The 17905-nt window shown below is 44.5% G+C and overlaps 1 protein-coding gene across 1 annotated transcript in view; it reads left to right on the top strand.

Moving 5' to 3' along the window:
- The window catches only part of NCAPD2 (non-SMC condensin I complex subunit D2), a 1714408-nt gene that overhangs the window by 779432 nt on the left and 917071 nt on the right, over nucleotides 1-17905 (top strand). Inside the window, exon 16 of the mRNA XM_044079588.1 lies at nucleotides 7810-7984. Coding sequence (XP_043935523.1) covers nucleotides 7810-7984 — 175 coding nt within the window. The remainder of the gene's footprint in view (nucleotides 1-7809; nucleotides 7985-17905) is intronic.

The raw sequence follows: 17905 nt of genomic DNA, 5'->3' as shown, positions 1-17905 counted from the left end.
AGACTGCCCCTGTCTACAAGGGCCACAGGGACAAGCCAGGTATGAATTTGTGATTTCCCATCCATTGGTCCAAACTGCATTTGAATAGACTTGGGGAAGAGCTCTGTTTCACGTGAATGAAAAGTCTGTTCAGAGAAGGGGTAATCTCTGAGACGTGTACCTGTCCCTCCAACATGTTTTGTTCCTCTTGGATGAGGTTTAGATCTTTTAGACTGCGTGAGTAATTTTAGTGCTATTTGTTTTGTGAATGTGTAGCAGATCCATCAGGGTGTGATTGTGGGAGAATGCCTTATAGGTTAGGCATAGATTGTCTCCTCAGTCTGTAGGAGACCTAGTACAAGGATAGGGATTTGAGGTGGTCCACATAGGACATATTTATACCCTGTATTTTTTTTTAATGAGGAACCCCTGTGGCTGCTGTAGCTTAGGTGCATTGTGTACTCTATTGGTCTAATGAGGGCTCATCAAAGTGAGACTATGGTCTCCATAGATATGGATGTCCTGCCATACCTTATAGGTTGTGCCATATAGAAGGATTTTCTCACCATCATGGACACATGGTGATCAGTGCTCAGGTTACTGTCAACCTTAGTTCCCAAGTCCCTTACCACTGGGCCTGTTCTTGGGGGAGTGTTATCTGTTGTAATTTTGCAGGGGTGGTCATTTTACCAAAAGTATAATTATGCATTTTTTTGCGTTGTTTCAGGCCATGGTTCTGGCAGCAATTATTTGCATCAGACTGTCCTGTTAGGATATCTACATTTTTGGAGGATTCTATGATTGCACCCAATTTGCAGTTAACAAATTTGGTCAACTAAAGGCCCCCTACATTCGCCTCAGCTTTAGAGAAGTATATTCCAAGTAGGAAATGTCCCAGTACCTAGCACTGTGCAGCACCACTAGTAAACAGGCCTCGTGGTGGAGGTGGATTCCCCTACCTTAACTTAGTATGTTGTTTCTGTGAGCCATTTTGCTATCCATCTGGTGGCACAAGGGTTTATGCCTAAATTTTTGAGTTTATTTATAATACCAGAGTAAGGTATTGCGTCCGATGCATTTGACAGGTAAAGGTAGGCAGCATCTACTGTTTTGTCCTCACTCATGGCTGTAGTGACCTTCTTGAAGTTGTCCAAGCATAGCAGGCATGACCTTCCCTTGATGAAATAGAACTGAATTATTTCCATAGCCTTGCACGTAAGAAAAGTAAAACTAATGAGTCTGTAGTTTCCTAGGTCTGTTAATGCTCTGCCTTTGTCAGGGGGGGGGGACATTGCAGCCCCTTCATATACTGGGGAAGAAGCCTATCTGGAGGATGTGGTCGAATAAAGATTCTAGTGGACTTAACGATCTGTTCAGCCACAGCTTCCAGACAGACTTTATCCCTAGGCAAGTTTTCCTGAACTTCTCCAATCAGTCTCAGACTCCTGCAAAAGAATTTTTAAGGATCCTATATTTCATGGCACTCATGATTCCCTTGGCCAGAATGGACATGAAAAAGATATACAAGGTGTTCAAAAAAACAACTGGGCCCAGCATTTACATCCTGTGGGGCATCTAATTCCAGTTTTGGGCTTTCTAAAAATGGAACTGCATTGGTGGAGACAAGAAATTCAGCTGAACCCAGGTCTCCCTTTCTCTCCTCAGACCCCAAACTAGTCTTCTCTTCACAGAAACTTCAGATTTTGAATGGGGAAGCAATTTCCCTGTGGAGTCATTCAGACGGAAAAAAGCACATCAGTATGAAGGAGGTGTTGGCTGTGATTCATGCCCCTAAGTTTCTCGACTTATGATCACCAGGACCTCTTCAAGTGATTAGACAATGGCACAATCGCATAGATGTCCTTCAAGAATGCAACTGCAGTCCTGACATATGGGTTGTCCTGCCTCAGGCAGCCCTTCGGTCGACCGGATTCCAAAGACTGGGTCCGGCGTCGGCTGATGTCACCTCCTCCCCAACGTCAGAGCGGCTGGGGCATAAAAGCATCAGCAGACGCCATCTTCTTCAGTCTTTCTTGCCGTGCGGTGCCCGAAGCAGAAGCAGTTCGCAAGTGCCGGTCGGTCAGCTCCTGTGTTTTCAGTTACCGAAGTCATCAAAAAGCTAAGTACCCCGTTGGGGAACATTTTTCTTGCCTCAGCCGATGTCAGAAAAAATTGAAAAGGTTAATTGTTTGTCTTGTGGTAAACAAATACCTCATAAGGACTTCCATTCTTACTGCCTTCCCTGCCTGGGCCCAGACCACGACGTCTCAGCCTGTGCTGCCTGTGCTTGCTTTAATAAGCGCACACTCGGGCACCGGGCAGAATTTGCCGAAGACTTTTTTGGCGAAAATTACGCTTATATCATGCCGTCGGAACAACCGACAGCACATATTTCCAAAAAACGCAAGGACCGGGACTGACATCCTCGGCCCATGTCGTCCACCGATACCACGCCTAAGCCTTCCGCGAGTGCATCGGTCTCTTCGGAGGTGGTAATTCTACCGCTCCAGGCCGACACCGCTTTACCGCGTACTTCGGTCCCGGAGGTTTCCCCTGTGCCGGTTGTTGATTTTCCTCCCAAAACCGAAGCTCAAGATTTACCTGACACCATACCAGTGGATAAAGTTACTCCTGCACGTGGGGCAGCTAGGCCTCCGGTCTCCATGTCCATCAAGGCCTACATACGTGCTAAGGCTGCCAGCCAGGCTAAGGCCCATCCTCCTATAACTTTTTCCCAGGGCCCCTCTTCTGATAAACAGATCATGACCCTAGCTGCAGATCTAATCTCTCTAATCGGAGGTTCTCAGTTGCATCCAGACAGAGATTCTCAGCCTCCTGCAGATAAAAGGCCTAGGACTGAGCAGACAGATACCCTCTCTTCGGATGAAGCCTCTAGGGATTCAGAGCACTCAGATATCCAGGAAGAATCCTTCCAGGCCTACGAGGACTCTGATGCTGAGGAATCAATCCCTTCTGCCTCTCCTCCAGAGGATATTTCTTTCGGAGAAGTTCTCCACTCCATGAGAGAACATTTTCAGTGGCAGGGTCAGGAATTTTCTGACTCCAGGAAAAGGCTACGTACCTTCCTTAAGTTACCCCAGCACAGACCATTAGCTATTCCTCCAGTGTTGGATGTCTTGGATGATGTGTACTCAGACTCCAGTGCTTCCCCTGATTCTCTCAAGCCAGACACATATTACAGGGTTCCTGAAACTCATAAGCATCTCTTTAAGAACCACTCTGTGGATCTAGAAACTATTTCTCAGGGGCCCAAAGGAGTGGCTACTTCCTCGGCCAAAAACCCTTTGCCCGCAGACAGGGAATCAAGGTCCCTGGAGAGATGGGGCAAAAAAGTTTATACCTCTTCCACCCTTGCCATGAGGTCACTCAACTGTCTTTTTCATATGTTTCAGTACCAGGATTACTTAATGGTTGATTTGCAGAAAAAGTTAGCCTCTCCTGAGCCTATAGATAGAAAGGCATTACAGGATTTGGTTCATAACACTCAGCAGGTTAGCAATCATTTTCTTCAGTGTGGTTATGATGCACTGGAAGCTTCATGTAGGGCAGCTATGACAGGGGCCGTTATACGTAGACATGCTTGGCTGAAAGAACAGCCACTGCCAGACCATGTTAAAGTAAAGCTCCTAGATGCACCTCTGGAAAAACAGAAGCTTTTTGGTGCTAATGCACAGGATGTGTTGAAGTCTATTGAGGAAAAGGCTAAATCAGTACAGTCAGTCAAGGATTTCCTCCAGGTTCAGCCACCCAGATTCAGCAGGAATTGGCCTTCAAAGAATTGGTCCTTTCCAGACACTGACAAGTTTCAAAGGGGAAAAAACAGGCGTGCTCGAGGTAGAGGGCAATACCGAGGCTCCTACAGGGGCCGCCAATGGCAACCACCAAATCTGAGAAGTGGCACAGGGAGTTCAGCTGCACCACAGGGACAATCACAATGACTTGACTTTCACACCGCTGACCAAGGCTCAGAGAAGCACCTCTAGGCGGAAAATTATCCTTATTCTCAAAGAACTGGCACATTTTAACCAAGGACAAATGTATTCTGGACATAGTACACAAAGGTTACAGGTTCCACTTCCACACCTTACCAACGAGACAAGGCATGCCAAATCTGCCACAAAATCAAAGGGCAGAGGCACTCATACAAGTTTCAAAGCTGTTACAAATAAAAGCAATAGAAAAGGTTCCTCCTCAGGAACAAGGCCAGGGATTCTATTCAAGACTGTTCCTTGTTCCAAGAAAAGAAAAGCAATGGAGACCTATACTGGACTTGTCCGCTCTAAACACTTTTCTCATTGTGCCAAAATTCAAAATGCTGACTTTACAGCAACCCCTTCCCATGCTGGGCAAGGGGTCTTGGCTGGTTACTCTGGACCTCAAGGAGGCATACCTGCATGTCCCAATCAGACACAGTTGCAGAAGATACCTCAGATTTCTTGCAGGGTCAGAGCATTATCAATTCTCAGCATTGCCGTTTGGCTTATCTACTGCGCCCAGAGTATTCACGAAATGCCTGGCATCAGCAGTTGCACATTGCAGGCTCCAGGGGATTCAAATATACCCTTACCTGGACGACTGCCTTATACAAGCAGACAGCAAAGAAACCTTGATAAGAAACTTGGACTATGTCATTCAATTACTACAGGCTTTGGGATACACAGACAACATTCAAAAATCAAGACTACTGCCATCCCAACACATTATTTTTCTAGGAGCCAAATTGGACACACAGTCACAAATGGCTTTCCTCACAGAGGAGAAACAAGAACATTTACCAGATTACTTCAAAAGCCTAGCAAAGCTCACCCAGCTGACCGCAAGGAAAATCCTGCAGGCCCTGGGGTTCATGGCATCTTGCATTCTTCTGGTACCTCTGGCAAGACTACACATGAGAAAGTTACAATGGTACCTAAAAAGCTTATGGTCTCAACACAGCCACAATCTAGAAGACGTAATACCACTCATTCCATGCCTGCAAAGGGAATTTTTGCGGTGGGCTCAAGCAAGTCATTTAAACAAAGGCATGTCTTTCAACAAACCTCTAGCAAGTCAAACCATTACAACAGACTCCTCAGATCATGGATGGGGGGCACACATGGAGGGCAGATGCATTCAAGGGCAATGGACTCCCAGGGAAATGCATCTGCACAAATCAAAAAGAGATGTTGGCAGTGATACATGCAATCGAGGCCTTCGGGAAATACCTTCAACAAGGTCATCTGCTAATAAGGACAGACAACACCACTGTCATGTGGTATATAAACAAGCAGGGAGGCACTCACTCTTACCCCCTCTGCAGACTAACAATGACTCTTTGGGAAAAGTCCCTGAATCTGAACATCCACTTGCAATCCCAGTTTGTTCCAGGCAAGGACAAGGTTCTGGCGGACAGGCTGAGCAGAAATTTGTTGGATCCGCACGAATGGATGCTGCATCCACACATTTTCTCACAAATAAGTGCATGGGGAAGACCGGACATAGATCTCTTTGCTTCTCACCTCAATCATCACCTGGAGAAGTTCTGTTCAAGGACGCACCATTCTCTAGCCTGGAGAACGGATGGTCTCTCCTTCAGCTGGAATTCCCTAACAATTTATGCATTCCGTCCTCTACCATTACTGACCAAGGTGTTACTGAAGATCAAAGCAGAACAACCAAAAGGAATTTTGATAGCTCCAGACTGGCCAAGGCAGCACTGGTATCCATTTCTACTGAGCATAACTCACACCAAACCGTGACCCTTACCTCAGTGGCCTCTGCTTCTAACTCAGCACAATTACAGGACTGTTCATCAAAACCTGCAAACATTGCAGCTGACAGCTTGGTGGGTTCCATGACTTTCACCCATATCTCTTTTTCCAAAAAAGTACAAGAAATCTTGCTGGAAGCGCGCAGGCCTTCCACCAGAAAAACCTATTCAGCCAAGTGGAAGAGATTCATCATCTGGAATGCCAACAAGGGTCAAGATGTATCAGTAATGAGCATACCACAGATATTAGAATACTTGGCAGAAATGTTTCATAGTGGCCTCTCATATTCTTCCATAAAAAGTCACGCTTCAGCAATCTCAGCAAAATACAACTGTGACCCACCTGTGTTTTCGCATCCCTTGCTAAGACAGTTTCTAAGAGGGATAAAGAATATCAAACCTCCCAGAAAACCACCAGTACCTGCATGGGACCTCAATTTCGTCTTGGAAAAATTAACTCTTCCTCCTTTTGAACCAGCAGCATCTTCAGAAATGCAATTTCTCTCCTGGAAAACGGTTTTCCTGTTGGCAGTTACCTCAGCAAGAAGAGTCTCGGAGATGCAGGCCCACATGGTAGTACCTCCCTTTCTCATTTTTCATCAGGACAGAGTTTCTCTAAGAACCAATCCTTCATTCTTGCCAAAAGTGATATCCAGGATGTCTAAATCAAGCAATTCACCTGCCTACTTTCTTTCCCAATCCTCAAAATAAGGGGGAAAAGTTGCTGCACACTTTGGACATACACAGACAATTACGCTACTACTTGGACAGAACAAAGACCACCAGAAAGTCTGACCAACTATTTGTAGCTTATGCTGCTGGAGTGCAAGGAAAGGCAATCTCCAAACAAACAATTTCAAAATGGATTGGACACTGCATCAGATTCTTTTACTCCTTCCATGGAAAAGGTGTGCCAGCCAATATTAGGCCACACTCCACCAGAGCTATAGCCACATCCACAGCCTTTCTAAGAGGAGTGGCTACAAAGGACATTCTAGAGGCTGCTACATGGAGCTCCGTGCATACATTTACCAAACACTACAACCTGCCTTTATACTCCAGATCCCGAGCAGGCTTTGCTTTGGCAGTCCTGCAGGGCATTTTAGCTACACCATCCCTTTCTTAGATCCTACCACCCCCAGCTTGGCTATGGTATTCAACCCATATGTCAGGACTGCAGTTGCATTCTTGAAGGACATAGTACAGTTTTGTACCTACCATAAACGTAGATGTCCGATAGATATGCAACTGCAGTCAGGTTTTCCCTCCCTCCTACCCCTCTGTAATTCTCTTTTTTGGGTCCACTCCCCCTTTTTCAAATTAGCTGGGGATATCTGTTATGGTGTATCTGTTTATTACTGTTGTGCATGTCTGGAATTTTTATCCATTCTCTAAATTTAGCCTTCCTTGGAGGGCACCTGGCATCTGGGGCAAGAAACACTGAAGAAGATGGCGTTGGCTGATGCTTTTATGCCCCAGCCGCTCTGATGTCGGGGAGGAGGCGACATCAGCCGACGCCGGACCCAGACTTTGGAATCCGGCCGACCGAAGGGCTGCCTGAGGCAGGACAACCCATATGTCAGGACTGCAGTTGCATATCTACCGGACATCTACATTTATGGTAGGTACAAAACTGTACTTTCATAAGCTGGGAGGTGAAAGATTGTATGCCCCACGGAATCATTGCATTGTTAGCACTAAAGTTTGACCAGTTTCTGAATGTCTCCTGGCACAGGCAGCATGTACTAATCATCCAGCAGAACCATCCGATTGTAAGGACTAAACATACTGCCAGCTGTTAGTCCACATCAGTGCACAGGCTGCAGGAGTGCGAACGTTTGCCATGCTCATGTTATGTCACTGTGGATGTAGTGCTTGATATTAAATGTACACGTGAATGTATTTAAATTGACACACAGTTCATCTGTACTTGATGGTTTGACTTCAGCTAATTAAGTGCACAATTTTCCATTTTTGTCAGTATTGGCATTAATCATTGTACAAGAGAAACACCATAGGATGCAGTTGCTTGATTTTCCTATGATTTCATTGCGTTTCAGTGGTGCAGGAGGCCATAGAGTTCTTTGTGATGGTAACTGAGTTTGGCATGGCACAAGCCGTTGTCGGTGTGCGCAAGATGCTGCCACTCGTCTGGAGCAAGGAGCCTGGTGTAAAGGAGGCAGTGATCGATGCCTACAGAAGACTGTACCTTTCTCCCAAGAAGGATACCCAGAAGTAGGTTTTATGTTTAGTCTTTTTTTATGTGGTAGAACTTCGTCAATTTAAAAGCTCTTGGTTCAGTCTGAGTATTTTCAGGCTCCAGCAGATTTGTAACTTGTTGGTATTCTGATATTTTTACATAACTGCTAATAGCATAGGTCTCTTTGGTCCAACTCTTGTTTAACATTTTATATGTTAAAACATTGTGAGAGCAGTGTGTGCATTATGCTAGGTGCAAAATTTCTCTGCAAAGGCATCTGCATTTTTCTTACTCCTTACCCATTAAAAACAGCCTAGGAATCTGTTCTGAAAAGCTTATAGGTATGAACTAAGCTAACTACCACCAGGGCCTTTATAAGCCTAGCCGTGCAATCTAACCTAATTGTGTCCCTTTGTATCACGGGTGTGAGTGTGGAGTATGATGTTAGGATGTTTCTAGAGGTTATGTGGGAGAGGGTATGTTAGTTTTAGATATAACTGTCTGCATCTGTCAGAGACATGGGGGCCAGACCCTACATGAATTTCCCATTCATTGATCAAGGTTACACTTAAATGCTTAGGGATGGACTCTGCTTCACATGGATGGGGAGTATGTTCAGAGAATGGGGATCCTCGGAGGCAGACATCTGTCTCCCCAGCATAGGTTCATAGGTGTATACTAGGCTAACGGCCCTGGAGCCTATATATGCCTAGCCCAAGAAGATTCCCTGGCATCATGCCATCCAAAGTTAGTTCCCAGTGCCCTGTCAAGCAGGGCCATTGAAGTTATCCCTGGGGTGAACTTCCTATTGCCCATCCACTCGTCAAGATTCCTCTTTGAGGGCCAGTGAAGTGCTCTGCTTGACGTGAATGGGAAGTTTGTTCCAGAGTATGGGAAGTCTCTAGATTAGGAACTTGTCCCTCCAGCATGTTGTTTATTGTGGTAATGAGGTTTAGGTCCCTGGAGTGTGTGGCATGGAGGGATTGAGATTTCTTTAGGTGTAGCATATCTAGCAGTTCTGGGTCAGACTTTGTAGGTCAAGCAGCGATTGCTTCTAAGTAGGCGATGAGACAGAGTATAGCTGGAGTTTTTTGAGTCTGTCCGTATAGAGCATGTGTCTAAGGCCTAAGATCCTCTTAGTGAGGTATTTTTGTGGCCTTTCCAGTTGTAGGCCTCTAGTGAGGTACATAGCAAATGGGGCGCATTGTATTCTATAATAGGTCTAATGAGGGATTATAACCTCTTTCTTCCTGGATGAGAAACCTTTTGTAATGAGATGTGCCACATAGACCTTTCTGACTACAGTGGCAGTGTGGTTACCAAATAGAGGTTGCTGTCAACTTGTGTCCCCAGGTCTCTTATCACACTTTCGGTGTTTTGTGGACTACTGCCTATGTGGTAGTTCATGGGTACCGATAGAACCGATCCCTGTGGGACACCACTTGTAACTGGTCGGTAGTCCGATTTGGAGTCCAGTACTTTCACAGCGTGGGTTCTGTCAGTGAGCCAGTTGGCAACCCATCTTATGACACAGGGGTTTATGCCTAGTTTAGTGAGTCTATCTTTGATTCCCGAGTGAGGGATGGTGTTGAAGGCCTTGGCAAGATCTAGGTAGACTGTGTGAACTACCTTGCCCTCATCCACAGCTCTGGTGACAAGACTCAAAGTCTATCAGGTTGAGCAGGCATGATCTACCTTTCACAAACACAAACTGTGTGAGTTCCAGAGTTTGGAGATTCCCTATGTCCTTATTTATAAGGTCCATGATGATGCGCTTCATAACATTACATATCAGACTCATCAGGCTAATGGGGCGGTAGTTCCCAGGGTCTGTAGTTGCTCCCCCTTTGTGGAGTGGGATGACCATAGCAGTGCGCCATTCGGTAGGAACAAAGCCTGAAATGAGGATGTGATTGAACAGGGTACTCAGATGTGGTGCCAGTTCACTTTGTAATTCATGTAGAACACAGCCAGGGATATTCAGGTCCCATGGAAGCTGTATTCTTTGCTTTGGACAGTGAGTTTTTTACCTGTGATAACAGGGACTTGGCATTCCTCTGGTATTGATAGGCTCTTTAAGCGGTGAAATGGGGATAAAGTTCACACTGAACCTGTCGGCCAGTATGTTGGCAATATCCGTTGATTCTGTATATGTATTGCCATTGTGCTGTAACTTGGGGCAGATCTGAGTATTGCCATGTAGATTATTGACATAACTATAGAATGCCTTTTGGTTGTCTTTAGAATCTGCAGCAATTTTGTTTTTGTAGCTAGCTTTAGAGAATTTGATGATGGATTTCAGTTTTTTGCTGAGGCTAACAAGGGAGTTTTTCCAGTCTTGGGAATTCACCCTTTTCTGCAACAGTTTTTTCCTTCTGTTGTAGAGTTTGTTTATGGTGGGGGACCACCAGATTGGCTTCCTTTTTTTTGGAGGAGGGCGTCTTGGTTCTGGTATGGCCCGTTCCATGCAGTTATGTATGTGCTCATACAGTGCACTGGTGTATGATTCAGCAGTCATGTACCTATTTTCCATTTGCATGGGTGTCGTGAAGTTAGCCACCTCTGTTTTTAGAAGCCCAAAATTGGCTTTGTAGAAGTTTTTTACGGTGGTTTCCTTTGGATTAGCTTGTGGTCAGACCAGGGAGGAGTTGATTTACTGGTGTAGAGCAATGGTTGCCCATGTTAGTAATGACCAGGTCAAGGATGTTTCTACCCCTGGTGGGGGTTAAGAATGAGTTGGTCCAGGGCATCGGAATTAATGAATTCCAGAAAACGTTGAGCAAGTGTGTTGGTACATGAGTAATTTTCCCAGTTAATGGAGGGGTAGTTAGTCTCCCAGTGTAAGGGTATTGGATTGAACCCTAATATTTTCCAGTGTGTTTAGGAATGTGGAGTGGGAGTCTTGGGACATGGTGGGGGATCTATAGCAGGCTGCAACCTGGATTGCAGTTTTACCCAATGTTAGTTACATCTGAAGTATCTCTGATGCGTTATGTTGGGCTTCTAATCTGGAGGTGTGCATATCCTTTATGAATATGGAGACATCACTGCCTTTAGTGTTTTGGTCCAGGCTTGGGGGCTGAAAGGTGTGGTATGAATTGTAACCTGGTAGTGCTTGGGGTGCTCTCCGGAGCCTTGAACCTGGTCTTTGCCACTGCACAGATGTATATGTTCTACATTTTAAGGAGTGCTTCGAGCGATTGCATTTTGAGATTTAGATTTCTAGCATTGAGTAGCATAACTCTCAGATTTCATTTGCTTGTAGCTATAATTTTGTCTTCAGGACATTGAATAAAAAGGCACTATAGGGTGGCAAGAGCCTTGGCCAGTATCCGGAATCCCTGGGTTGACAGGTGCAGGCCATCTCTGGTGAAGCACCAAGGTCTGTCGATCATGTCATCCCAGGCAGACACTGGATCCGCTTAGAATAACTCTAGAAACTTAGGCAATTGTTGAAGTCACTCATTTTCTGCTTGTACTGTGGTATCATTCTGGGTGACAGTAGGATGCTACTCAGAGTTAGTGTCATACCTGCCTAGGCTACATACAAGATCTGAGAGCTCCTCTGTCTCTATGAATTCTAGGGAGGTACGTCTCGGGTCATTCACACCAGCATGGACAATGACAGAGTCATATTTGTACCTGTTGTGGAGTGATCTAAGTGCGTGCGTTATGTGGTGGATTTTGGCACCCGACAGGCAGCTTGACCGTAACTTTCTCCTTATTCAACCCTCATGAGTGGGACATCAGTGTGCCTTACTATTGCCACCTATGACTATTGTATTTGGGTAAGTTGTTTTGCCTTATTGTTGTTGGTTGAGTGGCACACTGTGAGCTGTGTCTCATGGTTTGTGCTGGGATGTGGTGGCTGTTCGCGTGTCTGCCTCGGAGGTCTCTGTTTGGGCAGGTTTTTATTGAGAACCTCCGCAAACGTAGATGTGCGTTTTTTGTTACTATGCAAGGGTTGTGGTGGTGTAAATTCTCGAGGGCTATGTGTTGAATGTGATGTGGTGCAGGTGTTGACCTTCTCCTTTGACTGGCTAATCCAGTCTTGGCTGGAGAGTGCTTGGCTTCCAATTTGGCTATATATGTGCATCTCTCAGAAGTCTTAGTGTTGGGAGGTAAGAGGAGAGGGGTAGTCTGTGTTCATGAGGCAGTTGCTAGATTGCCTCAGAATGCCCAAGTTCACTAGGTTGACAGGAAAAAGCACAGGCAAACTGACCTTTAGGCATGCCTGGATACAAGTTCAATATATTAAGTACTGAAGCCTTTTACAAGAAAAATGTCACTCCGTGTCTGAGTCTGTACAGAGCACTGCCAAACATTTGAGGGGAAACTAATACATAGACCCTGAAAATTTAAGGATGAAGTATTTAGGCAGATATTCTAAAGTTAGGAAGAAATCAAGTGGTACGTACTGAAAATAAAGAATTAGCTTGTTAAGAATGATGAAGAGGGGAGTCACAACTGCATGGCTACTACTAATGCTGGTCTCACCACAGCTTCACTCTGTTGTGATGCAATACTCCCTTGCTTCTTCTCTTACCAGAAGCAAAATGTTAGCACCAGTCCCAAGAAGAGAAGCAGGCCGCGGCCTGTTTTTTGATCCATAGTAGTGTTCCAGATGTTGCAAAGGTCTGCAGGATTGTAGCCTTTCTGGTAGATGCCTTGAATAGCAACCAGACCGATCAGATACGTTAAGCACAGACACCCGCTCTCCAATTTGAAAGAGCAGGAGTCAAAGCACTCTGCTTCCTACTCTCACCAGGATCAGAATATAAGCACAGATTCCAAGCTGTTTCCTATAAAACCGTTAAGCTTTCTGGTGATCAGCAGTCTTCAAGAAATAATGTAACTGCACTCCTCTCACCAGGAGAAAAACAGAAGCACTAATCCCAAGATGACTACTGTGAGGCAGAATGTGGGCTCTCCAATAACTGGTGGTCTTGCAATAGATGCTTAAAGGTAAGATGAACAAAAATGGTTTATCCTAAGCACTGCAGTTTGCACAAGAGGAGTTGTATGTGAAAGTAGGTAACTTAAGTTTTACCCGTCTAAAAAATAGTTTTAGTGGAGTCACTATTTGTACAGCAAGATAGATTTGAAAGGGGGTGGTCATTTTTCAATAAATGTAAATAGTTGAAGGGGAGTGATTTCACAAAATGTTAATTTTGTGCTTACACCAAGCAGTGAAAGCAGAGAGGAAATGAGATGTATGATCAAATTAACATAAGGGGCAGGCAACTAGAAAGACTGATGTTTTAAGAACACAATAGTAACTGGGTGGGAAAAATTTTTGTTGGACTCACAAGAGACAGAGCTGTGGAAGTTTAGCTAGTGCATGCCTTTTTTCACAAGAGAGGCTTTAAATGTTTCTTGTGATACAAGTAAGACATGTTTGGTTGACAGACGTGTCTCAGAAGATCCTCATGCTCTAAAGCTTCCCATCCATGTGAAGCAAAATCCATCTTTAAGTTGCTTGTTTGGAGGGTCATAAATGTATTGCTTTTAAGCCTGCCACTCACAATGTTTACAGGAAGAATTGGTTACTTGGATAATTTCTGGTGACCTTCCCTAAGGCTTCAAATGTTTTGTCTTTTGTAATAGTCATTGCTGACCATTTATGAGCTTTTTGTGTAGGATATGAACAGGTAAACTAGTGTGTATTCTGGTGCTCTAAAGTCACTGGTAAAGTAGTATTCTTACCAGATATATTTATATACCTCTTCCCTGGTACCCTGATTTGAGCATGTATATTACTTCCTGAAGGGGATGAAAAGATTACTATTGTTTAATTCTCTGGCGGCATATTGTGGAGGAAAGTTTGTTTTTAAGCTGCCAGAGGACTGTGACAGTATTTGAGACTCCCCACAACAGACATTTTGAACTCTCTGCTTCTTGCTGAGTCATATGGGAAGATGTCTGCTCTCACTGCTGTGCATGTAAGGCAGCAGAAAACATATGAACAGTTTGGTTTGGTTTTGGGGCACCTTACACTTCAGTGATGTACCTGTATTTTTCCAAGAGTAACTCAAACTGAATGCTAATGTGGGTCCTGCACGGGACTAACTGTAATTTTATGCTGCAGTAGGAATTATAATTTGTTTCAGTATTTAGGCATTTTAACATGCTTTTGCTTTCAATAGTGTGGATTTTAGTTGGCAATATTTTGTATGTTGTCATACCTTGTGTGTACACACATGTATACACAAATATGCTATAGTCTTGTGCACTAATGGTTAGGCCACTGTCAAGACCCATAGAGCTATGTACACAAATCTGGAGAGTTTAGTTAGTGCAGAGCATTAATGGTGAGTTAGAACCCGGAAGCTTCAATATGGAGCTGATCTTAGCCTGAGGCTTATTATTTCTAGATCTTGAAGAGGATGGCTTTGGGTCATTTAGATTTGTCGTCATGGTAAGTACTTTTGTTTATCCATTTTGGCCTAATGGCTAAGAAGGAAGTAGTTGTAGGTTATTATGTAAGTAGTTACCATTCCCACTGCTACAGTATCCTTTAGTTATATGGGTTATGTCTTAGCCCAAGACACACAACTGGCAAGCTTACAAAAGCTCTGGCTTCTTCCCACACTTCCACTCTGACTGCTGATAGTCAGCCCTGAGGAGTGGGAAATCTTAAGTACTTTCTTACTGCCTTGTAATGAAGTAGCTCAGTCTGCACAAGAGCAGCAGCTGGCCTTTTAGCTCCATTCTGGCAGATAAATGGTGGAACTGCTCCACACACAAGATATTTATTTTATTTTTCTTTGTCATGGTCCATTTAAGAAACCTTAGATTTTTTTAACTACAGTTTCCTGCCTGGGATGGCTTTTTTTGCTTTGGCTAGTGTGGGTGGTGATGTGGAAATGTACTACTTATACATGCTTGATTTTGTGTTGGGCACTGTTTCACTCCTGCTGGTTCAACTTCTTTAGTTCATAGAAACAACTTAACAGGCAGCCCTTGCTATCTATACGGGCTTAATCTTTGCCTCACCCAATAGTGAGTGACTCTGTAGTGGCCAGTAGTCATTCCTCAGACAGCTCACCTTTCTATCTTCCTCTGCTGTAGTTATTTTAACCACCATGAACTGGGGTTAGCCACATCCTTTTTGGGATTTTCATTGTCAGTCATACATAGGTGATCCATCTTTCACTGGGGATGTTATTGGATGTGTTGAGTGGCTGTTGTTGCAGCAGATATTCCTATCCTAATCTGTCACATAAGATGCCCATTAAGAGCAAAACAAAAAGTTAATCATTGTTCACCTGATGTTGATGCATCTGTAAGAACAGATGATTTTCTTTCTTTACCTAATCAGTTGTTAGTCTATCCTGGTACACAGCCTTCATTTCCTGTTAATCTTGTAAGTCAAAATATGCCTAAGGAAGACTAGTCAGATGTGTTTGACAGAGGCAGGGGTTTATCTCCTACATATTCTCAAGTGCAATATTTTGCTGAGAAAAACTGGTCCTCGCAAAGGTATTTTTTCGTGTTTCTGTGACGTCCTGCCTCTGGTCCAGTAATTTAGGAATCTCAATCCTCGCCATGGACACTGGTGACGGATGTTCACTTGGAAGACAAATAGATAAACGCAGTACTTCCAGATGCAGCTCTCCACACCAAGCACAGCTTCCCTTAAGAGCACACAAAGAACATACTCCCATCCTGGGGCTGGTTTCCCCCTCTCTCCAGGTTCCAAATAAGAGTCAAAACATTGATCACAGCTGCAGAGTTGAGTCCACAGCCGAGTGTTCCAATCCAAGTCCAACACCACCCTCTCTGTGAAACCAGTCGTCTATGTCCCTGCGGCAAGTAGCTGACACACTCATTCTTTGAGCTTTGATTTTCACACACACACACACACACACACACACACACACACACACACACACACACACACACACACACACACACACACACACATACACCTGGGAAAGGCTGGCATAGATTTTACCAGCTTATCCCCCTTTGCCTAGACTGAGGTAGTTACTGCCACCAGAACACTCCAACGCTAGCTACTCGAAGGCTTTTACAAGAGTACCCAATTATACTTGGTAAAATTAATACTAATACAAATGGTAGTGTTTGGCCATTGCAGCAAGGCTTTCAGGAGTGGACACAGTGTTGCCAAATAAATGTAAGTATTCTCAAATGTTAAAATATTCTCTAAAAGACCACAGTGAAAAGTTTAAATATATTTAATTATAATTAAAGAACATGAAAACACTAAATATCTACAATAAACACCAGAGTTTCAATCTCAGGAATTATTAAAAGTAACACAGAAGGATAGATTCATAGGTAGGTACTAGGCTATCTGCCTGAAGGCAGTTATAAGCCTAGCCAGAATGTGTTGGCTTTCGCCACCCCCTTAGATTAGTTCTCTGTGCCTCTGTCCAGCAGAGCCACTGAAGTGATCCTCGGGGTAAACTTTCTATTTCCCATCCACTCGTCAAGGTTTCTCTTGAAGAGTGTTGGCGAGGAGCTCTGCCTAATGTAAATTGGAATCTTGTTCCAAAGCATGGGAAGTCTCTGGGACAGGAATATATCCCTCCAGCACGTTCTATTTATTGTTGTGGTGAGATTTAGATCCCTAGAGCGTGTGGCTCGAGGGGATGAGGTTTTTTTTAGGTGGAGCATGTCAATCAGTTCTGGGTTGGACATGGCCTTATGTCAGGCAGAGATCACCTCTGCGTAGGCAGTATGCAACTGAGTACAGCTGGAATTTCTTCAGTCGAGCTGCATAGGGCATCTGTCTGAGGCCAGTGATCCTCTTGGTGAGGTACTTTGGTCTTTCCAGCTGTTGCAGGTGTCTTGTAAGGTACATCCCAAATGGGGCATTGTACTCTATGATGGGTCTGATGAGTGATGCATAGCGGGGCACAATGACCTCTCTTTGATCTGGATGTGAACCCTTTTGTGATTAGGTAGGCTACGTAGAAGGATTTTCTAGCCACTCTGGCAATGTGATTATCAAATTAGAGATTACTATCTACTTGGGTTCCCCAGATCCCTTATTACATCGTCTGTATTTAGGGGACTACCACCTATGTGGTAGTTTGTGGGTACTTTGTTTTTTCCAAAGGGGATGACTATGCACTTTTTGGCATTTAGCTTTGCCATGATTTTGACACCAGGTATCCGTCTTAGTGAGACCCTTTTGGAGGCTGTCTGTGTCAGCCGGAGAGTCAATTATAGCCCCTAGCTTGCAGTTGTCTGCGAACTTGGTCAGCCATAGTCATTCTGTGCTTGCCTGTACCTCTGAGAAGTATCTGCCAAACAGGAGGGGTCCTAGGACTGAGCCCTGGGGAACGCCACTTGTAACTGTTTAGAGTCTGACCTAGCTCCCATGTGGGTTCTGTCTGTGAGCCAGTTGGCAACCCATCTTGTGACATACGGGTTTATGTTCAGGTTCGAGAGCTTGTCTGTAATACCAGAATGGGGAATGGTGTTTAAGGCCTTTGCAAGGTCTAGGTAGGCTGTGTGTACCACCTTTCCCTCGTCTATAGCCTTGGTAACTGTCTCAAATAAGTCCACCAGGTTTAAGAGGTATGATCTGCCCTTAAAGCCGAACTGGGTAGGGTTCAGTGTTTGGAGGTCCCAATGTCTCTGTTAATGAGTTCCATGATGATGTGCTCCATAGCCTTGCAGACCAAGCTAGTTAGGGTTATAGGGCGATAGTTCCTGGGGTCTGTTGTGGCTCCAACTTTGTTGAGCGGAATAGCCATTGTTGTGTGCCACTGTATGGGTATGTAGCCTGTGGAGAAGCTGAGTTTGAACAGTGTGTTTAGGTGAGGGGTTAGTTAGTCTTTTTAAGCTTGTGTAGGACGCAGCCTGGGACACCGTCCGGTCCCATTGATGCTGTGTTTTTGGCTTTGGAGAGGGCCGTTTTAACCTGAGTGTCTGTGATTTCAGGGGCTCTACATTCTTCTGATATGGTTATGGGCCCTTTT

The sequence above is a fragment of the Protopterus annectens genome, chromosome 8.part0, assembly GCF_019279795.1.
Source record: "Protopterus annectens isolate FY-2018-M chromosome 8.part0, PAN1.0, whole genome shotgun sequence".
NCBI lineage: Eukaryota > Metazoa > Chordata > Ceratodontiformes > Protopteridae > Protopterus > Protopterus annectens.
This window is presented reverse-complemented; position numbering and strand designations above follow the sequence as displayed.